We start from the raw sequence: 23,548 nt of genomic DNA on the forward strand, positions 1-23,548 counted from the left end.
GCCCTTGTGTCCTAATATCTGGAGTTGTAGAAAATAAGCCTGCTGTATCTCCCTTGGGGAGGGGAGTCTACTTTCTTTTCTTTTTTTTAATTTAAATTTTTATTGTGAAACATATTTTCCAAAAGTGATACATTAAAAAGTGGGGGAACAATCTGTAGGGATAGAAAAGTAGGAAAGGATAGCTCTATTCTAAAGGTCTACTCTACTCTATATATCTAACACTAAGGGTGATTGGGTAAGGGAAATCAGGGAGGGAATAAGTGATATCGTCGACCTCCAATCTCCTTCTTTGCGGCAAATTCATTTCTCTCCTATAATAACCATTTTGGCTTCCTCTACTCTTAACTAGACCTTATTTTGTTTCATTCTTGCTTTTTCTTCTAAATCGTTACTAACATTTTCATTTTCCTTTGTAACATATATTTCTTTAATGGTGACCAATCTGTCTTTTTTACTTTTCACTCCTTGGAAATATTTTATTGTTTGGGTCAATGCATCCATATTCATAGTGTCCATTATCTTTAATATCCATTGATCAGTTGTGGGTTTTTCCTTGGATCTCCAGACTTTCGCATAGTTAATCCTGGCAGTCTACTTTCTTGATACCCATCACAAGCATAGAGTGTGTCAGTAGAAAAAGAGTTGCTGCTGGGCATTGGGCAAGTGAGGCAAAAAGTGCTGTATTAGAAATAGCCCAGAAACTCAATTTGGTGATGCCATCAGGTGATGGTCCAGAGTTTCTCCTGGCTAAAACTGGACTATTATGAAATCATCCAGTCAAGTTGTGAGCATGGGAAGCGTGTCCATCTCTGCTCTCACTTGCACTTTGGCATATTTTCCAACCATGGGACCCCCTCCCCTTTGAACATTTTTAATTCTCCCCTTCTCTTCCATATCCATTAGATTTACAATTTCTAAGAGACTTCCCCAATTGCTTGGCGGCTCCTTCTGGGCCTTGCTAGGTCTCCATCCTGCTTGTTTAATCTTAAGTGCTTATCCTTTTTACAAATACATAGCTGCGCTTATTCCCAGCCTGGCATCTTTCTGGTTGGTTGTCCAACATCAAAGCATTTGTTAACAAGACCCGCAGAGAGATCTCTTCCGTTTTATAGATGCAGTATTCTGTATATTGCGGGGATATTTCCCTTCTTCTAAGGCATGTCTTCAGTGCTTTGTTAATGGGGTTAGCTATTTATGTCATCTCCCTCCCCCCTTCCCCATCATCCTTGGGCTGAGGTTCTGAGCAACTCTTCTTTTTTTCCTTTCCCAACGCAGGAAGCTCTGGCGCTGCGCCGTCCCGATTTCATTTCTAGCTCTGGGGAGCGTGTGAAACGCCTCAAGCTCATCATAGAAGAAAGAAAACTACAGAATATGCTTCAGGGCGAGAGAGAAAACTTATTTAATCCTCCCGAACAGAGGAGAAGCTACAGGAATTCAGTTTTTCTTCCAAACAGAGGTGCTTCCCCATTGCTGTATAGTCTTATAGTATAAAAATATGATGTGTGTGTGTCTGTGCATGCATGCAGGAAAATGTTGACTTCTAATGAAGAGGTGAGCTTCCAAATGTGCTGCTTTCTCCTATATATTTCTAAAGCTCCAACCCAAATCCTATTGTTATTCCTGACTAGAGCAGAGCCGTTGAATCAGCTGGATATACCTAGGTGTTTGCCTACCATTCAAAAGTTGATGGAATGAGTTTACTTGACTTGTGACTAGCTAACTGGGTTTTGGCCTCTTTTGTACTATGGCCACAATACTATTCCATATTACTATATAATGTCCATATATTGCTCCAATAGAGGACATAACATGGGCTTAATAGCCAATTTGAAAAACTATTTTATGAATATGAATGAAAACTTCTGGGAAATATGCAGTAGTCTTGGAAGGCGATCTTGTTATGAGTCAAGCAACTAATAATAGCACCAACCTCTGATCAAGCACTGCATTGGTATGTACCTATAGGAATATATGCTCACAAACATTTCTCTCATGGATATATTTCTCATAGGCAAAGTAGCCCAGCACATGCTGGTGATAACAGTGATGACCCAGAAGAGACAAAAGTTTGGGCCAGTTGTGATTTTGGCATCACTTGCCCATAGCATTTTAATTTTAGGTAAAGGCAAAGGCTTTAGTCCATTCATGTCTGACTCTGGTGGTTGGTGCTCATCTCTATTTCTAAGCCGAAGAGCCGGCATTGTCTGTAGACACCTCCAAGGTCATGTGGCCGGCATGACTGCATGGAGCGCCGTTACCTTCCCGCCGGAGCGGTACCTATTGATCTACTCACATTTGCATGTTTTCGAACTGCTAGGTTGGCAGAAGCTGGGGCTAACAGCAAGCGCTCATTCCGCTCCTCGGACTCGAACCTGCGCCTCGTTAAGTGTTTTACAATGTTTGCTTTAGGGAGAGCCAGCATGGTTTAGTGCTTTGAGCATTGTGTTATATGAGTCTGGGGACCAGGGTTTGATTCTCTGCTCAGTCATGGAAACCCACTGATGGCATAGGACGAGTCACACACCCTCAGCCCTAGAAAACTGAGTGATAGGTTTGCCTTGAGGTCACCATAAGTTAGAAATAACATAAAGACACACAACAAAAACCTTCTTTATATATATATATTTAAAGTCTTAACACTGTTCTTACTCAGAGGCTTATTGGGGATAATGGGAGAGGATTTCCCATTACATGGCTTTGTGCGCAAGCATTTAACGAATAAGTACTATATTGACATGGTCTGAACTTAAGTTTATGTGCAATGGTTCCTTGGAAGAATGTTATTAAGTAACTATATGTTTTAAGCCTGACTAATGTATTTTATGGATTATTGTTAATGGTTTTAGATGTGTTGCTATTTTTATTGATCTGTTTGGCATTGAATTTTGCCGGTTGTTGTAAGCTGCCCTGAGTCCCCTCGGGTGAGAAGGGTGGGGTAGAAATGTTGTAAATAAATAAAAATAAATTTCCAACAACCTGCCCCACTGTGGCAGGTGGATGACCTTACGTGAGAATCCTGGAATGTGGTGTCAGATCCTTTGAGGTCTGATAAAGGCATTGCTTTGTTGAAAAATCGGTGCTGGTGGCACACAGGTGAAATCACTTGGAGTAAGCTGTATTTTGATGACTGGTAGAGCCAGATCCCAAACTGGAAAGTGTCTCCAGTTCTTTCTTTCTTGTCTCTCTTTTCTGTGCCAGAAAGCACCTTGTCCTCTGCTCCCTCAGTTTTCTGCTCTCCCCTTGTAGATGGAGGAGGGCATGAACCATGAGGTCTGGGCACAGCTTCCTGCCCATCCAGCTGTAGACCCTTTCCCATGGGTAACAATACTGTGGATACAGGGGTTGTACTCTATAAGATTTGCACACATCCAAAGTCTTATGTGCTGTCACTTGGCTTTTTTTTTGTCCTGCCTGCTTTATGATGTTTATAGATGTGTATAAATACAATGTGTAAACAAAGCTACAATAGAAAACAATAGAAAAGAGCAATAATAGAATACAGTGTTGAAGGACAGAAATATAAAACATTATAAAGGTACTTAATAAAACAATTGGCATACAGGTCTTGCCGTTTAAAAATTCAATGCCACTAAGATACAATATATAACACCAAAGATAAAATTCTTTAGCTTAGAGCATGCCCATAGCTATTACTATATTATTGCAATATAGACAATACGTTTAGCCCAAATTTTCATTGCAAAAAGGGAAAACTTTGCAAGTTACCATAGAATTGTTATCACACAGGAGATAGAATTTTTTTTCTGAGACATTATTGTGATGTAAGCTAAACAGAATATCCAAGAATTTGGCTCTTGGCTCTGAATATAATGCTCAGAGGACTAAGTTATGTGGCAAATCCTCAATTTCTGGGGCTCCACAAATATGGAGGGTCATAGGGTGTATCTCTCATCAATCACAGCTGTATGCATGATTTGATTGAATAATGCATAGTTTGGTGGTAAAACACCTCCAAGTCTTCTTTTCATTAAAAAGCATACATTCAACTCCTTCACACGCTGCAGTTCTTTTGCACCAAGATGCTCTAGTTGAAGTCTAGCCTGTTTGGGAAACCAGTTGACTTTGATCTCTTGCTTTGAGTTGAGGTCTGCAGACTCCTTTGATCCAAAATGAACAGGAGGAGCTCCCGCTTGTCTTTTTCCTTGCCAGAGCAGCACAGTGGCCTTTTTATCAGAAAAAGAACAGGCAGCAAAGGCATTCGTGCTGAGGGCTGCGGTTCCATCAAGCCCCAGTCTAGCGCTAACAAATCCTGCTGCAGATGAGTGGTGAGTTATTAACATGACTGCTGCCAAACTCCCTGTTTTTCTTCTTTTGTTTAGACTACCGGATCATACGGAGGAAAAGAGCAATTTCCAAGAACGAAATGGTGCAGAGATCCAAACGGTAACGTTGGCTTCAACTCCCCCCCCCCCCCCCAAAGACCTATTCTGCTGTGTTTATGCAAACATAAAATACAAGTAAATAGCACAGTCAGCCCTCCATATTTGCTGGGACTGGGAACCCTAGGAAAGTAAGAAAAATCTGAATAAAAAATGCATTTTCTTAACCCGGGAGGACATTTCTAGGCCCTCCATCATAACTCTATTGTCAAATTCTGCCAGAACTTGATCATACAATTCACTGAAGAGCATAGAGATTCCCAGAGAGAATATTTTAATCACATCTGCAAATATTCAAATTTGCAAAAGATAATAGTCACAAATGTGGAGGGCCGACTTGACTGCTGTTTGGGATTTTCCACATTAAGCTGCTCCAGTTAAAGAATTAAATTAGAGCATTAGGTCCAAAGGACTGTAATGTTTGCATATCCCAATAATGTTCCCTTCCCACATCTAGTTAATATAGGAGACTGATCTAGTAGGTTTTCTTGTTTAAACTCCAATTGAAGTTAACAGATGTAGCACAAAAGGATTTATATTGAATTGTACCCTATGAATAAGATCTATTCTTATAGTAGCATCAATTCATCTGTCACAATTATCTATATAAGAACCATAGACTCATAGAGTTGAAAAAGATCCCACACAGGAAGACACAATCAAAGCACTCCTGACAAATGGCCATTCAGCCTGTTAAAAAACCTCCAGAGAAGGACTATTTGAGGCAGCATGGCCACTTCTGTCCAGCTGTGACCAACTGATGAGATACATTTTAGCATACAATTGGAAAACCTAGATTCCTCACCATTTTGAGAAAATGCAGTTGCAGTTTGGTGGCTTTAAATGTTAGGATGGGAGTTGCCAAAGCACATGTCTTTAGCTTGAGCTATACCATGAATATTTTTTATCCATGGGATTTAAATGCTAGAAGGATAACAGTTTGTTTGTGGTATGTTGCAAAAGCTAGTGGGCAGTTGTTATGATTGAGCCTCATGGCTCTGTTACTGACAGACGTGGGCGTAAGACTCCTCGGGAGTCAGATACTCTCGAGGAGCGAGAGAGAAAAAGACTGCGAGACATATTTGCAGCACCATCTGACGAAGAATCTTTCGAAGGGTTTACGGAGAGAATGGAGGAGGGGCTGGTTAGCTCAGAGGAGGATGAGATGGATTGGACTCGGGTAAGGGAGGAATTGGGTGCCACTGGCCATGATGGGACAGAAGATGAATGGGGACCTTCAGGATTAGACCCATGGCTTAGCTGGAGGGATGGGACGGGATCCACAGCTGGAGATGCTGTTGGGCGTAGTCAGAGGTGTTCCAGCTCTGACGAGGAAAGTGATGAGGAAACGCCCGGGTTAAGGAGGACAGCTGACAGTGATGAAGATTTGTAACTGGCATAAAATGGGGCTTGGGAGCAATTGCAAATTGCGTCGGGCAAGGTAATCTGGGCAAACGCTTGGGATCCGTGTGTGTGTGGGACGCTTCCCTGAAGACTTGTGTGCTTTCCTGTGCTGAGACGTAAGTTGATTGGAATCCAAGGTCAGACGGCGGGAGGGATTGTGTGGGCATTTGTTTGTGCAAACCTGTGCTTACTCTTATTAGCTTGACCTTCCGTCGTCTTTCTGACGGACGCCATCTCCTGCTTTGAGAACCCGGACTGAACTGACCACGGCTTGTCTTCCCCCCTTCTTGGACTTGGAAAACTACAAACGTCTGCTTCTGGCTTTGATTTACGGAACGGAACTGGTCTACTCTACTTCTACAATCCTTGGCTGAATTGCTCGTGTTGGAGATCCTGTCTACTGTGTGTGTGTGGGAGCGACGCAAGTTACTCTAAGCACAGTGCTGGCAGCAGAGAGGAATCTGCTGCCAATTAGTTGCATTCTTTGTATCTTTTGTTCCTTGGCTTTCGTTCTGTTAATACCTAGGCTGAAGCAAGCAGTTTGTTTTTACCCGGATTAAACTCCGGTTTAATCCGGTTTATCTTTTGAACATTTACTTTTGTCCCTTTTTGCTCCTAAAGGCAAAAACTGCCTGGCCCTTGTGTTTTTACGGGCATTTTTGAGTTCTGTAATCTAATAAACTCTGTTACTTTGAATCTTGTGGCGTTCTGTCCTTGACAGATTGCCCGACGCCCATAAAAAGTTTATTGCAGCAATAAACCCGTCAGGAAGACGATGGATGAGTTAAGAGCCAAAGTAGACCAATTGCAAACGGCCTTAAGCCAAACAGCTTTTGCTGTGAAAGGACATGTTTTGACTCCTGAACGCTTTGACGGAACCAGGTGCAAGTTGCCAACCTTTTTGGCACAAGTGGAGCTTTATTTTTCACAGCTCAGTGCTCATGCTTTTCCTACTGACACTAGCAAGGTGGCTTTTATTTTGAGTTTGTTGACCGGTCCCGCAGGACAATGGGCCACTAATTTAATTTTGGGAAATGACCCAGTCAAGGACAATTTGAATAATTTCAAAAAGTTGTTAACTGATACTTTTGGGGATCCTCTCCGCACGGAGAACGCTGGGTGGGCTCTGTATCGGTTGAAACAGGGAAAGGGGACTGTTTTGGATTACTTAAATAAGTTTAACCTGTATCGCCACCAGCTGGATTGGGGGGAAAATGCATTCATGCTTTTATTTACTGCCGGGTTAAGTGATATGCTCCAGGATGAATTAGCACGCTTGGAGCCGGCTGAAAGCTGGGACGCCTTAGTAGCTAAGGTGCTGCGTTTAGACGCAAGGTTCGAGGCTCGTAGACACTCGAAAGCAATGTGTGCGCCACCCATGCATATTACCAGGGCACCTGTGGTGATGGGGGAAGAGCCTATGGAGCTGGGGGTCTTTAAAAAACTGTCTACAGAGGAAAAGAGCCGTAGGAGGCAGCTGGGCTTGTGTTTGTACTGTGGGAATGCTGGGCATTTTGCCAAAAATTGTAATGTGAAACCTTCCCAGCTTTCGGGAAAAGGCCAGCCCTAGTGCGACGTGAGTCCAACGCACTAGGGCTCCTCAAGCAGTCAACTGAGGGGAGGAAGCATGTTTTCGTACCCATTACATTATCTGTTGGGGGAAGGGAACTTGTTTCTACTCTGGCACTGCTGGACTCAGGAGCTACGGTCTCCTATGTAGATATTGAGTTTGCTAAGAAGCATGGCATTCCTAGAGTGCGCAAGGCATGCGACGTGTGGGTGGAGGGAGCAGATGGGAGACTGCTGGAGACTGGGGTGGTTAACCAGGAAACCTCAGCAGTAACGTGGGAGGTGCAGGGAGTAACGGGAACGTTTGTGTGGGATATTACGAGCTTGCCTAGGTATGATGTGATCCTGGGGATGGATTGGCTAGCTGTAGTAAACCCACAAGTGGATTGGGCAACACGTAAAGTGATCTTAAAGAGGCAGGATTGTTGCACTCTAAACGTTACTCATGCTGATATGGAGGGAGTGCCTGCTGAGTATGGGGAGTTCTCTGATGTATTTTGTAAAAGAGAAGCGGACAAATTACCACCGCACAGGCCATATGATTGCGCCATCAAGCTGGCAGAAGGTGCGAAACTGCCAGCAGGGAGGCTGTATGCCTTGACTGTACCGGAAAGGCAAGCTTTGCGGGAGTTTTTAGATGACAATTTAGCCAAGGGGTTTATTCGCCCATCTAGTTCTCCAACTGCGGCACCAGTATTCTTTGTAGCCAAAAAGACTGGGGAACTTAGGCTGGTCTGCGACTATCGGATCCTAAACAAATACACCATTCGGGATAGGTACCCGCTCCCTTTAATCTCGGAACTGTTATCAAGGGTGCAAGGGGCTAAGGTCTTTACCAAGCTTGACCTGCGGGGGGCCTATAACTTAATCCGTATACGGGAAGGGGATGAATGGAAGACGGCATTTAACACGTGTTTCGGATGCCACGAGTTCCGAGTCATGCCTTTTGGGCTTTGTAATGCTCCTGCGGTCTTCCAGAGGTTCATGAACGATGTGTTCAGGGACCTAATTGACCAATTTTTAGTGATTTATTTGGATGATATCTTGATTTTTTCTAAGGACGAGAAAGAACATCGTCAACATGTCAAGCAGGTTCTGCACCGACTGCGGGCTAATGGGCTTTTCGCCAAGGCTTCCAAATGCGTCTTTCATGTGCCTGAAGTGGAGTTCCTAGGTCATGTAGTGTCAGGTAGGGAACTTAAAATGGACCCACATAAGGTTGACGCCGTCAACTCATGGCAGGAGCTGAAAACTAAGAAGGATGTACAAAGGTTCTTAGGTTTTGCTAATTACTACCGGGAGTTTATTCCGAATTTTGCAAAGCTCACGGTACCTTTGACGCAGCTTCTGCGCAAGAAACAGCCATTTGTGTGGGGGCGGGAAGCTCACGAGGCGTTTCTACAACTTAAGTCTAGTTTTCAATCAGACAACATACTAACCCATCCTGATGTTGACAAACCGTTCGTGGTAGAAGCGGACGCTTCTAGCTACGCGTTGGGGGCTGTATTGTCTCAGAAAGATTCCTCAGGGACCTTGCGTCCCTGTGGATTTTACTCGCGGCAGCTAACACCCTTCGAGCAGAACTATACCATATGGGAGAAGGAGTTGTTGGCGATTAAGGTGGCGTTTGAGGTGTGGCGGCACTGGCTTGAAGGGGCACGGCACCAGATCGTGGTCAGATCTGATCACAAGAATTTAGAGCACTTGCAAACAGCAAAGAAGTTAAACCAGCGTCAAATCCGATGGGCTTTGTTTTTCTCCAGGTTTAACTTCAAGGTGCAGTTCGTAGAGGGGAAGGCAAACTTGCGGGCCGATGCTTTATCCCGCAAGCCGGAGTTTAAGACCAATGAGCAGGTTGTATGTCAGACCATCTTGCCTACTGCCTCTCTGTGTGTTGTAGATAATGAGCTCGGGTTACATGACCAGATCCTTGCGGCTCAGAGGGATGATGTGTGGACACAGGAGCAACTGATGCTGCTCTCAGCAGGTAACCGTACCATACTGCCGCATCTACAAGATCAAGACGGAGTATTGGTACGCAGGGGGCAGGTCTACGTACCAGTGGGGGCCCTCAGGTTGGAGGTGATTAGAGCCCACCATGACGAACCCATGGCTGGGCACTTTGGCAGATTCAAGACCGTGCAGCTCATTACCAGGAGCTATTGGTGGCCAAAGATGCGGCAAGACATTCTGCGCTTTTGTGACAGCTGCGCCGTTTGCCAGCAGAGTAAGACGCCTGTTGGGCGCCCTAGAGGGTTGTTGTCGTCTTTACCTGTTCCGGACAGGCCATGGCAAATCATTTCCATGGATTTCATTTCAGATTTGCCTAAGTCTGGGGGTTATACTTGTATTTGGGTGGTGGTGGATTTATTTAGTAAACTGGCTCATTTTATTCCTTGTTCAACCATTCCGGCGGCCCCTACGTTGGCCTTACTATTTACTAAGCACATCTATCGTTTGCACGGAGCACCCGAGGTGATTATTTCAGATAGGGCTCCGCAATTTGTGTCACGCTTTTGGAAACATTTCCATGAGTGTTTGGGGACTAAGTTAAACGTTTCTTCAGCTTTCCATCCGCAAACGGATGGACAGTCGGAACGGGTTAATGGGCTCTTAGAGCAATATCTGCGTTGTTTTTGTTTAGACCAACCCACGGCTTGGGTGAAGTGGCTACCGGTGGCGGAATTTGCTTACAACAATGCGGTGCACACATCTAGTCAGCATACGCCGTTTGAGCTAACTTATGGTTTTCACCCACGGGGAGGTGTGGCGCCGTCGACCAATGTGGTCTCTTCGGACCCTGTGTACCGCTCTACGGAAATGGCTGCATTGCATGATGTTGCCCGTCGCTTACTGCTGGAAGCTAAGGCAACGCAGAAGACTCAGGCTGACCGCCACAGGCAGGCAGGGGAGGAGTTGGAAGAAGGGGATTTGGTGTGGTTATCTTCCAAACATATTAAACAGGCTGGGGGAAAGTTTGCGCCTCGGTATTTGGGTCCCTTTCCTATCGTTAAAAAGATTTCTTCCGTTGCGTTTCGTTTGCGTTTACCGTCTAGTTTAAAGGTCCATCCAGTCTTTCATCGTTCACTGTTGAAACTTGATACCTCTAGTCGTCGTGGTGCTATAGCGGAGGGTATCACTGCCACTTCTCCGCCATCGGGGGAGGAGGCCTTTGTGAGAGGGGATAGTGTTATGATTGAGCCTCATGGCTCTGTTACTGACAGACGTGGGCGTAAGACTCCTCGGGAGTCAGATACTCTCGAGGAGCGAGAGAGAAAAAGACTGCGAGACATATTTGCAGCACCATCTGACGAAGAATCTTTCGAAGGGTTTACGGAGAGAATGGAGGAGGGGCTGGTTAGCTCAGAGGAGGATGAGATGGATTGGACTCGGGTAAGGGAGGAATTGGGTGCCACTGGCCATGATGGGACAGAAGATGAATGGGGACCTTCAGGATTAGACCCATGGCTTAGCTGGAGGGATGGGACGGGATCCACAGCTGGAGATGCTGTTGGGCGTAGTCAGAGGTGTTCCAGCTCTGACGAGGAAAGTGATGAGGAAACGCCCGGGTTAAGGAGGACAGCTGACAGTGATGAAGATTTGTAACTGGCATAAAATGGGGCTTGGGAGCAATTGCAAATTGCGTCGGGCAAGGTAATCTGGGCAAACGCTTGGGATCCGTGTGTGTGTGGGACGCTTCCCTGAAGACTTGTGTGCTTTCCTGTGCTGAGACGTAAGTTGATTGGAATCCAAGGTCAGACGGCGGGAGGGATTGTGTGGGCATTTGTTTGTGCAAACCTGTGCTTACTCTTATTAGCTTGACCTTCCGTCGTCTTTCTGACGGACGCCATCTCCTGCTTTGAGAACCCGGACTGAACTGACCACGGCTTGTCTTCCCCCCTTCTTGGACTTGGAAAACTACAAACGTCTGCTTCTGGCTTTGATTTACGGAACGGAACTGGTCTACTCTACTTCTACAATCCTTGGCTGAATTGCTCGTGTTGGAGATCCTGTCTACTGTGTGTGTGTGGGAGCGACGCAAGTTACTCTAAGCACAGTGCTGGCAGCAGAGAGGAATCTGCTGCCAATTAGTTGCATTCTTTGTATCTTTTGTTCCTTGGCTTTCGTTCTGTTAATACCTAGGCTGAAGCAAGCAGTTTGTTTTTACCCGGATTAAACTCCGGTTTAATCCGGTTTATCTTTTGAACATTTACTTTTGTCCCTTTTTGCTCCTAAAGGCAAAAACTGCCTGGCCCTTGTGTTTTTACGGGCATTTTTGAGTTCTGTAATCTAATAAACTCTGTTACTTTGAATCTTGTGGCGTTCTGTCCTTGACAGCAGTTCAACAATAAACGGACTTTTTGGCAATTCACCAAAGTAAAGGATTTTGCATAGGAGAAGAGAACAGATGGATAAACTGAACCCTGGGCAGGAAGGGCCCACAGCTGAGGGTGGGATGGGAATGTAAGCACTGAGGAGTACATCCTGTCTGTTTTCTAAACAAGCTGTTTGTTTTACTCTTCTATGCAATATTTAAAAGATCCTCAAGGGAACCTGCGAGTAGATCGCCTTCTAAGAAGAAGAAGAAAAGAAGACATTGCTTTCTTTTTAACTGCTAGAATTGGAAAAGAGAGTGGATAGATATTTCTATTCTGGAGTCGGCAATCTAGGGGATATTTTAAGGAAGGCTTTGGGAGTGATTCACAGCCAGTCTGCTTCATAGGAATAATTACATTTTATTCTACTCCTACATTTCAGCAGTCATTTCTTTCCTCGCCAGACATGCCAGTTTCTGTTTCTTCTCTTCTCCCTTGTTGGGTGAAGGCTCTCATTTGCTGCCAGAGCTAGAAGCAGGCCTGTGTGCAGTGCTGCTCTGGTGGGGAGCCATCGGGGCAACCTGAACTGGGGTAGTGAGTGGATCCCAGCTCCAGGAATGTCTCTAGCCAGGCTAGCCACTGGCTCTCATAATCTGGAAGAGCAAGCACCCGTTCATGTCCAGGCTGGGGATTTACCTGACCCACAGTGATATTCCCTGGTTCTGCTGCCTACCCCCACTTGCAGGTTCCCTGCAGTTTCCCTAAGGCAGGGATGAGCAAACTTCGGCCCTCCTCCAGGTGTTTTGGACTTCAACTCCCAGAATTCCTAACAGCTGGTAGGAGTTGAAGCCAAAACACCTGGAGGAGAGTCGAAGTTTGCCCTTCCCTGCCTGAAGGGCACTACATTGTATTATAGAGTTGGAAGAGACCACAGGAGTCATTCATTCCAATCCCTTTTTATCAAAACCTGAGAGATTGCCATCTAGCTGATATTTAAAAGCCATTAGAGAAGAAGTGTCCACTGGACTTCAAGGCAACAGCATATTTCCCTCCCAAACAGCTATAACCGTGAGGAAGTTTTTTCCAAATGTCCAAGTGGAATCTGTCTTCCATTTGAATACACTGCTCCTTGTCTGCATCCTCAATATGACATCCTTTTAAATATTTAGCCTTGACTTTCATGTCCATTCTTCCCAGTCTCTTCTCTGGGGTAAACATACCCAGTTCCCTAAGCCCTTTCTCATAGGGATTCATAAAGTTTCCAGACCTTTGGCTATTTTGGTTGCCCTTCTCGGGACACGTTCCAGCTCGCCCATATTCTTCCTGAATTGTGGTGCCCAAAACTGGTCACAGTATTCCAGGTGTGGTCTGACCAAAGTAGGATAGAGTTGGACTGTTATTTCCCTTGACTGAGGCAAGTTAGGTTTACCCTTTGGACTTCATGTTCCAAAGAGATTAGCTTTTGCCTTCAAGATCCCTCTTCCATTCTGGGTGAAGCCCACTGACCCAATAACAGCAGCGATGCAAAACGGGCATGCATTCGGGGCTCTTTCTTCAGCATTGCTTTCTCATTTATTCTTAGTATCTACGAGCAGCTGCCTGAGGTACGTAGAAGAAGAGAAGAAGAGAAGAGGAAATCAGAGTATTCTACAAATCGTTTGAAAGCCCAGCTTTATAAAACAGTGAGTACTTTCTATGCAAGAGACGAATATCCTGTGGGCTACTTCTGTAAAGAGAAGGTTAAACCAATCAACCAATCCATCACTAAATTAGCCAGAACTTAACCCCACAATTAGATTGTTGATGGTGATGAAATATTTCCTGAAAGTTGCAGCCAAATACAGTAGAGTCTCACTTATCCAACACTCGCTTATCCAACGTTCTGGATTATCCAACGCATTTTTGTAGTCAGTGTTTTCAATTTATCATGATATTTTGGTGCTAAATTCATAAATACAGTAATTACTACATAGCATTACTGTGTATTGAACTACTTTTTCTGTAAAATGTGTTGTCTAACATGATGTTTTGGTGCTTAATTTGTAAAATCATAACCTAATTTTATGTTTCATAGGCTTTTCCTTAATCTCTCCTTATTATCCGACATATTTGCTTATCCAACTTTCTGCCAGCCCGTTTACATTGGATAAGCGAGACTCTACTGTAGTTTGAGATTAGCCGCAAGCACCAAATAAAGCTTTCCTCTCCTTGCTCCACTGCAGTCCCTTAATTGTCAACACAGGAGAGATGCCAAATTCTACAACAAGATTTTTGTTGGGAATAGATTGATGGCAACGGTCACTTGAATTCAGCTTTTCAATGGCAGAAAGGTTTGCGCTGATTTTTCTCTTTGGCAAATCAAGCCTAACAGTATGAAGCAGCATTTGTTCAGTTTTTGTTTTCGTCAGTCTTGCATCCCAAGGTCCCTTTGACTGGAAGGTTGTGGTTTTGAAATGATGGTATCACATACTGGTTCCTCCAGTCTTTAAAAACGAGCTTGGTAAAGGAAGGCTGACACCCTAGATGTGTTTGGATTTCATTGAATTTTATGTACACACATGGTTACCAAAGTTATTTTGACGGGTTTATTTTGGAGGAGCAGAGTTTCTGGAGTTGGGATGGATTATGCCTGCCTATATTCAGGTGACTAATATTATTGTGGCTCAAATTTCTGCATGACATCCAATTTGCAGTATGAAAAGGACCCATCAATGGTACATCTTTCAGTAGCAGATAATCTCCTGTTTTTTATGATGCCAGAATTATAGGTTCACATAACTGTAAATGGATGCTTGGCATTATTTTAAGATGAATAACATAAAAATGATACTGCTTACTTTCTCACTCATCCTATAAGATCAGTAATGATTGGATATGTGTTTGTGCAGACCTGTGGTTATTCTCTGAGAATGTCAGGAACAATCATTTTAAAATCTGCAATAAAATAATGTTCTGGTATTTTTACTGTGATGGAACTTGGAACAGTTAAAGCAAGAGGCTTGCACTGATTTTAAAAGAAGGAACCTAAGAAACCAGCTTTGTAGGAGCTGTTTTTTACAGTGGCAGCAAAGCTCCATTGCTATGTGGAGCCCAGTTTCATGCAGGACTGCTCCTAGAAACCTGGGTAGAAAATTCACCCCAGTCCCATCTGCTCATTGACTGGAGGCATTGACACTGGTCCTGTAGAAGCTCCACTAAAATGTATGGGAGCCATGTGGCAACAGTTGGCACAAAGCTGTCCAAGATGCCAGGGGGAATTCTGAAAACTGCTGCCTGCATCTTAAACAATGCAGTAAAGACTATTATGAACAGATGGCTGATGTGAAGAACTTCCAGCCAGAGCAGCTTAACTAGTTACTGCTCTTCCCAGCGGGGTGCCAGTGGAGAATAGGTTATTGTCAGCCATGGACTACTGCTAAAGATGTCTCATCAGACCCTTTATTTATTTATTTATAGTATTTATATTCCGCCCTTCTTTCTCACCCCGAAGGGGACTCAGGGCGGATCACGCTATACATATACATGGCAAACATTCAATGCCATTAGACATATGACGCACACAGACAAAGACACAGAGGCTATTTAACATTCCCAGCTTCTGGCTTCATGAGTATATGCTTGGTTCCGGCCACAGGAGGAGCTGCTACTTCATCATCCACTGTGACGCCAAGTCCTTGATGGAATACTTCCTCATCTTCCGGCCTGCATGCTGCTGGACATTTTTATGGTGACGTAAATTAGTGGTCCCTAAATTTCCTACTTGACAGATGCAACTGTATTTCGGGTTGCTTAGGTAAACAACGAGCTTGGGCTATTTAATGGTCGGGCACTCAATCCAACCCAGGCTTTTGAACTCATGACCTCTGGGTCAGTAGCGATTTATTGCTGCTAGCTACTAACCAACTGTGCCACAGCCCAGCCCCAGTGCTACTGTATTCCACTTGTCCCCAGTCTTACTACTTGCTGGACTCTTTCTAAAAGTAATCTGCACCAGGATTGGGAGCCTGCCTGACTGAGACCTTCAAATCCTCCCTATGTTTTTGTTTTTAGTGTGCATTCTAATCCTTTGCTTCCCTGTAACTGAATCACCAAAAGATCTGCATTCACGACTTGGGGGAAGGGAAGCTGCTTGTGATACCTATGTTCTGTACAAACTAGAGTCACAGTAGATCTTAAGACTGGCTTAGGGACAGCTTAACTGCAATGGGACAATTCTATTTCAACTGGCTGCTCCTGAGTCTTGTGTCTCAAGGGAAAACCTTTACATAAAATCATAGAGAAATCATAGAATCCTAGAGTTAGCAGAGAGCACAAGAGCCATCCATTCCAATCCTATTCTGCTGTGCAGGAATACAATCAAAGCTCCCCTGAAAGATGGCCATCCATCCTCTGCTAAATAGCCTCCAGAGAAAAAGACTCCACCAGACTTCGAGGCAGAATATTCTACTGTTAAATAGCTCTTACCATTGGAGTTCTTCCTAATGTTTAGGTGGAATCTCTTTTCCTGCCATTTGAATCCATGGCTCCTTTGTGTCCTACTCACTAGAGCAGCAGAAAAAGATGCTTGCCCCTGTCTCCTCAATGTGACCTCCTTTCAGATCTTTAAACATGGCTCCCACATCCCTTCCTTTCAATCTTCTCTTCTCCAAGCTAAGCATACCCAGCTCCATAAGGTGTTCCTCAAAGGACTTGACTTCCAGATATTTGATCATTTTGGATACATTCTAGCTTATCAGAATAAGAAGAACATTGACAAGGTACATTGCCACAGACCTAATGTAAATGCACCAAGCGCACTTCAGTGAAATGTGTTCATGCATCCAGTCTTGGTCATTAAGGGTGAAGAGATCCCATTGTATCCTCAACAGTGCATTTCAGGCTGGAGGTTTGGCCTCATCTGGACTCTGGTTTCAAGCAGCGTGCAAACTGGAAGAGAAAGCTGGTTTCTCCAAAAGAGGAAGTTTTTGTTATTCTCGTTTCCTATTAATCACCACTTCTCTGAGGAGATGTTACATGAAGTTCCAGGGGTCTATTAATAAGGTTGCTGAGCGCAGCAGAATGTTTAGGGTCTTTCTTATGAAGAAAGTAAATGAACAAGATCAAAATAGTTCAGAATTCCAAAGAACGGCCCTGTGGGTTGTGGCCAACAGTTAGTTTGTATTTTCTCTTTCCAAAGGGGGATTGAAAATGGGGGATGTCTGCACAGTCCATCACTGGTTTCTAACTTCTACATCCCAGCTGGTAACCCTTGCAGCCTTTGAATGCCTGCTTTCCTACTTAGAGCAGAACTGAAGGCTCCAAGTGGGATCGAATCTCCACTGTTTTATATTCTGTGTACTGGGTGGCACATCCCGTCCTAATTAATTCAGGATTTTATCATGTAACAAGGTCATTTCTTTCTTTCTGTTGTCTTTTTGCTCACTAGAGAGTGTTGTCTTTGGAACAGATATGTCAGGATGTAATAAACATCAGAATATCCCCTAGCTACCTAAAGCAGGTAGAACATATTCCCTACATTAAAAAAAAAATCTCAGTCTGAACATGGCAGACTGACAGGTTCCATCTTGTGAGACAAGATTGTGTGCCTTGCACTGATTATTCAGTCGGAGTAAGAAAAGCACAATGAATTTGTGGTTGCTGTGTTTTCCACACTGTATGGCCATGCTCCAGAAGCATTCTCTCCTGACATTTCATCAACATCTATGGCAGGCATCCTCAGAGGTTGTGAGGTCTGTTGGAAACTAGGCAAGTGGGAGAAAAATCTCTTTGTTTGAAGCAAGTGTGAATGTTGCAGTTGGCCACCTTGATTAGCACTGAATAGCCTTGCAACTGCAAAGCCTCACTTGCCCAGTTTCCAACAAACCTCACAACCTCTGTGGATGCCTGCCATAGATGTGGGCGAAACGTCAGAAGAGAATACGTTTAGAACATGGCCAGGCAGTCCGGAAAACTCACAGCAACCCAGTGATTCCGGCAATGAAAACCTTTGACACCTCAATAATTTTGTTGCTAATTCTGTAGCCCATCTTCTCATCCTCCATCTCCTGTTTTGTACATATTCTGTGAGGGCATTGAATAAGTGTAGAAATCAGCAATTTCTGCCAAATTTCCAACCTTTATCCTCCTTTCCAAAGGCAAAGGAAACATGATAGTGTCTGGCCAAAACATGGTGAACATTGGCAGAGAATGGGCAGTTGTAGACTGCTAGTTTTCCACCATGATGTTCAGTCTCTTGAAGTGCATAGCATCCTTTGGCAGATGCTCCAGAGATGCTGGCAGTTGATGTTACTCAACTTGGAAGGAGAGATGGAGCAAATCTAGCATTGGTTTGCTTTAGGAGCTGCGTAGGTGCATTGGCAGCTTATGGAGCATACGATATAATCCCTCGTCCCATGGGAGCAGCAGTGCCCACAGCTTCATCAAAAGATTTCCTCTCTAGGAGTTTTCTAGGTTTTCCGAGCAATTCTGTGGCAAGCTTTTGCTGGAAGTTATTACAAAATCACATTTGGGGATTTAGGGAAGCTACCTCTCTTGGAATTTTCTAAATCTTCCAGGGTGAATCTGTGATAACATCTGGCAGAAGTTGTTGATTTCAGTAAGGTGTTTACTGTTTCCACAGTAAATTCAGGAATGCATCTCCTGTGGGTACAGGGGCAGTACTGTATATATAGTATATTTATTTTAAAAAGGGGGTTTCCCCCCAATAGCAGCCTTTCTCATGCAAAATGTTCATCTTGCATATGCTGAAGAAGGAACTTGAGCAATGCAAGCCTTACAGGAAAGGTCTGACATTGGATGCAACAGGAACATGGAATGTGAGATTCCTCAGAGCGCTCTCATTCTCAGAGTTCCCCAAACCAAAGCCAAGGGGGCAAAAGGAAGATATCTTCGTTTGCACCTATCTGTTCATAATGAACCAGTCAATTGAAGGGATAGAAATGTGGTTGTAAATTGGACTGTGATCACAAGGTGGCACTGCAATCAACTGAATGAAGCAGTTGGCCAGTTGCAAAGCTCCTTGATGGGACCTTCAGTCTCCTGGCTTCCCCAGAGAAGCAGTTTTATCTTTTCTGGTCTTTCTCCCTCCCTTGATACTCCCGTGATCTGAAGGGTTGTGTTGTGGAAGTCTGCAGTCCAGGTAAGCAACAACCATAATTGCAGAGAGCCATCTTGAACTGGCACATTTCTCCATTCATTGAGAAGCTTTTGACTGAGTGTGTCCCGAAGATGTGTTTCTACTTCTAGAATTATTGAGTTTTCATCAGAGATTTGCCCTTTGGCCCCTTTCGTCTCATTCAAAAAACACTAGGATCCTATAGCATTAAGCCATGGCTATTATAGTACTATTAAACTGTATTCATTTCTCAGTGTAGATGCAGACTAAATCTCTCATAAAGAAAACTACTTTTGAAACTAGAGGGAAGTTGAACACCAGAATGGCACAGATGTCTATAAAAAGAAAAGCCAAATTTCTCTAGCACGTTTTAGGTGTTCTTATATTGTGTACTTAACTGCCTTGACAGTTCTCTTTCATCAGAAACCAGCTCTTGGACATTGGAATAAATAGATTCAGTCCAAAGTTATCTATTTTTCACTACATTCCCATCTTCCTAAGGCTTTCATATCACTCTGCAAAATCCTAGTTGTTGGTGGATTTCCACAGAACCCCGGAGTCAGCTCAAATTGCTTCTTTCTACTGGGATTTGTGGCATATGGAAGCATACAGACTTCTGACAACCTGGAGCAATCTTATTATCCTAGACTTGCTGTTGTGTAGATCATGGTGCAGAATGGCATTATACTCTCAAATGTTATTCTTTCCTTCTCTGCAGAAGATCACCAACCGCGTTTTGGGAAGAAAAGTACCCTGGGAATGATGGTGAAACCAGTCAATCAAAAAGAAAGAAAAGAAAAGAAAAAAGCAGTAGCCTTCTGTTTCAATAAAACCTATTTGCACATTGTGAGATTTTCAGCACTTTCCCTGTGTAAGCCAAAATTCTTGTGAACAGACTACGCAATAATTTTCTGGTTGTGCAAGGTTTGTTTCATCATTTTTAAAGAATTTATAGATCCCTTTCTTAGCTAATAGAGTTGTCTATATATTTGAAAACTAGTGCAGATTTTTAAAAAGAATCCCAGTTTGTATTAATGTACTTGTTAATTTCCAAATCAATGTAGTTAAAAATAATCTTTAATACTAATTAAATCAATGGATATGTGTATGAGTGTGTAGATGATTTGTTTATTTATTTTTTGATACTTGATTTTTTGTGCTTTCTAAATGATTTAATTTTTGCCTATATTTTTGTTTTTTTATTACTAAAAAAATTATTAAATATCTTGAAGACTCTGCCCCCTTGAATTTTTATTGTTTTACATCGGTGTTGTTTAGTACACGAGAGAGAGGCACATGTTTCCATTTTTTCCAACTCTACTACAACTAAGCGAGACTTGGTTAAACAAATCTGGTTTTATTGTGCAAAATCCTGTTAATCCCATTTCATCTTGTATATTACAACTGGACACTTTGCACTTAGAGTCATTCAACAGGGTTGGAAGAGACTCCAAGGATTATCGAGTCCAATCCCCTTCTACTATGCAGGAAGACACCATCCAAGCTCTTCCAATGGAAGGAAACTCCACTGGACTCCAAGACAGCAGCATATTCCACATTCGAACAGCTCTTACTGTCAGGAAATTCTTCCTAATGTTTATTTAGGTGGACTCTACAGTTTGAATCCATTGCTCCATTGAGTCCTAGTCTTCAGAGAAGCAGAAAACAAGCTTAGCTCCTCCTCAATGTGGCTTCCTTTCAAATGCTTAAATGTGGTTATGTTCACCTCTTCTCCAAGCTAAACATACCCAGCTCCCTAGGCTGTTCCTCAAAGGGCTTGGCTTCCAGAATTTTGACCATTTTGGTTGCCTTTCTCTGGACACCTTCCTTCTGCTCTGTATCCTTCTTGAATTATGATGCCCAGAATTGGAGACAATATTATTCCAGGCAAGGTCTGACTAGAGAACAGTAGACCGTGACTTCACTTGGCCAGACACTAGACTCCTATTGATGCAGCCTAGAATCACATTGGCTTCCTTTGCTTCCACATCACAGTGTTGCCCTGTGTTAAGTTTGGTGTCACCTAAGACTTCTAGATCCTCTTCACACTAGCTCAGGTATCACCCATCATATATCAGTGCATTTCAACATTTTTTGGACTTTGGATTTCACCAGATGGGTAGGGGCAAAGCAGGTGAAAGCAGAGGGATCTGTCCTTCATTTCCCATCTTCTGAGATGGCCAGCCATCCCACTTCGTTTCTTATTTGTCGTGCTTTCCCTGCTTCCTCCCAGTTTTCTGCAGTTAGGAGTTTGGTAGCACCCGAATCATGAAATGAAGAGAGAGAGACCTTGACAGAAAGAAAGAAGTCCAAAACACATGGAGGGCAGAAGTTTGCCCATGCCTTCTCAAGACCTTGGGAAATGATAGCTCCAAGGACTCCATAACATTGAGCCATGATGGTTCAAGTGGTGTCTGACTGCATTGACCCTACAAAGAGATCAGAAAAGTGGGGGGATTCATTCCTAAAGCAGCCCATGAGCGTGGCCGACTTTCATAGATTGACCTCCATGGGACTCCATTTTCCCAGCGCCTGAAAATTAAGAGAAGACACAGAGAAGTCTGTATGTGACGAGGTCCTAAACAGGGACCTGATGAGGTCCCTTTGAAATGCATTTTGTTTTTGGATGTTCTTGGACTGTCGTTTCCAATATGTCTCACCCTTGCCTTTGCTACAAGGGGCCAATGGGAGATGCAGTCGAAAAGTATCAGGATGGCCACGAGTTGTCCATCCCTCCCATATATTGATCTGTGCCGCATCTGCTACCCACTGTTTTGAAACCCCATCAGCTGCCGTCCTCCTTTCCTTTTTCCTCCGTTGTGTCTGCAGAGTGTCTTTCTATTTCTTCCTCCCTCTCTTATCCTTCTTGATCTCTCCAGAATGTGGTCTGAATCCATTGCTTCATCCTTTCCTCATGCTGAGAAATGCCAGATTATGGCCAAAGACTATTGTGCAACATTTTGCAAGAGTATATATTTAGACACAATGTAAATACAGGGTAAATAAAATCAGCTTTGTGGGGAAAAGAAGTTCAGGGAGATGTGATGTTTTCACTAAAATGGTTCCTAAAATGATGGAGCCATGGTGAAAAGGGAACAAAGCTGTCATGCCATTTTGTATTTGGGAAAACTAGGCGTCCAATCCTAGATCAACCTTGAATTGCGAAGGGTAAGATCCAAAAACATTGCTGGTCTCTTGTTGTTTTCTTTCACCTCTTGGTTGCAGTTGGAGAGAAGAAGGATTTTATTGCAGGTTTAGATTTTAATGACACTAAACAGTTATACTTTGAATTGTGGAAGTTGTAGTTTTCCAAGGTGTTTAGCTTTCTCTGCCAAAGGATGATGGGGCCTCACCAAACAATAAATCCCATGTCCCCTTAGGATTTAGCCATGGTAGTTAAAAGTAGGGTCAAACTCATTCATTCTGCAGTACAGATACATTTTAAGATGGTATGATATCCCTTTGCATATTGATGTTCCAGATTAACACAGCTATGTTTGTGGTTGTAATGGACTATCAACTAATCTTTTTGTGTTTACCTAAAACTAAGGCTGGGTAAAGCATCTGAAAAACCTGTGCATTACTTGTAACTCACAGATCTGTTTGCTTCTCTTAGCCCTTCAACAGCCGATGTTTGTTACACGGGTTGAATGAAAACGAATGCCTCCACCTTCGTCACTCCTCAACAGATGACAGTCCTGATATGCAACAGGCACTGGCTTGTTCAGTAGACTCTCCTCTACAGTGAGTTCCATTTGGCGGGAAGCCTTAGCATTGAACGGTTGTGTTGTTAAAGTGCAAAGTATGGAACCCTACGCAGATGAGGAAGCCTTAACATTGAACGGTTGTGTTGTTAAAGTGTAAAATATGGAACCCTGCGCAGACAGTTGGTCAATGTGACTTAAGCAACGTGCAGTTATTGAATTCTTGACAGCAGAAGGTGTCACACCAAAGGAGATTCATCAGAGAATGCAAGTTGTTTATGGTGATTGTGTTGATGTGAGTCCTGTGCGTCGTTGGGTGAGTAAGTTTAAAGAGATGGGAACATCTGACTTGCCTGACAAGCAAAGAGTTGGACGTCCTACAACAGCAACCACCAAGTTTCACAAGCAAAATGTTGACAGATTGATTCAGGACAATCGTATCACTCAGAGAGAAATTTCAAGCATCATCGACATTTCACAAGAACGTGTGGGTCACATTATTGCTTTGCTTGGCTATCGGAAGATCTGTGCACAATGGGTCCTGCGAGACGCCGGTTACGGAAACAGAGTGACGACTTCTTCCGTGACGGCTTCAGAAAACTTGTTCATTGTTGGCAGAAATGTATCCACTTATGTGGGAAAGTGAATGGTGATAGTGAAAGAGCACATTCTAAGGATTATTTCTGCGTTTGATTTATTAAAATAATCCCATCCAAACCCAAGTAATGAAGGTGGAGGCATTACTTTTCATTCAACCTTCGTATATCTTCTAGAATGGATGACTGTGAGTAAGTCACATTCTCTCAGCCTCAGGAGATGGCAAAGGCCTTGCATGACACCATTCCTTTCAAGGAAACCTCATGATCAATTTACTTTGGGAGAACTATATGTTGGAAATGACTCAAAGGCACATGACAACAACCACTGGATGCATGTTATGCACACAGAGTACAGCGTGAATCTTGCAAATGGGAAACGTAGCGCACAGCGTGACGGTTACATTCATGCGTCCAGCCTTGAGCCTCTTTAGCCTGCCAAGTG

General features: G+C 43.5%; 1 protein-coding gene across 1 annotated transcript in view; it reads left to right on the plus strand.

Annotated features, from left to right (window-relative positions):
* Positions 1 to 20,041, plus strand: part of alms1 (ALMS1 centrosome and basal body associated protein) — a 114,314-nt gene extending 94,273 nt beyond the window's left edge. Inside the window, exons 16-19 of the mRNA XM_008122042.3 lie at positions 1,276 to 1,456; positions 4,341 to 4,404; positions 13,272 to 13,371; positions 19,522 to 20,041. Coding sequence (XP_008120249.1) covers positions 1,276 to 1,456; positions 4,341 to 4,404; positions 13,272 to 13,371; positions 19,522 to 19,566 — 390 coding nt within the window. The 3' untranslated portion in view covers positions 19,567 to 20,041. The remainder of the gene's footprint in view (positions 1 to 1,275; positions 1,457 to 4,340; positions 4,405 to 13,271; positions 13,372 to 19,521) is intronic.
* Positions 20,042 to 23,548: the final 3,507 nt, after the last annotated feature.

Source organism: Anolis carolinensis, chromosome 5 (genome assembly GCF_035594765.1).
Source record: "Anolis carolinensis isolate JA03-04 chromosome 5, rAnoCar3.1.pri, whole genome shotgun sequence".
In the NCBI taxonomy this organism is placed as follows: domain Eukaryota; kingdom Metazoa; phylum Chordata; class Lepidosauria; order Squamata; family Dactyloidae; genus Anolis; species Anolis carolinensis.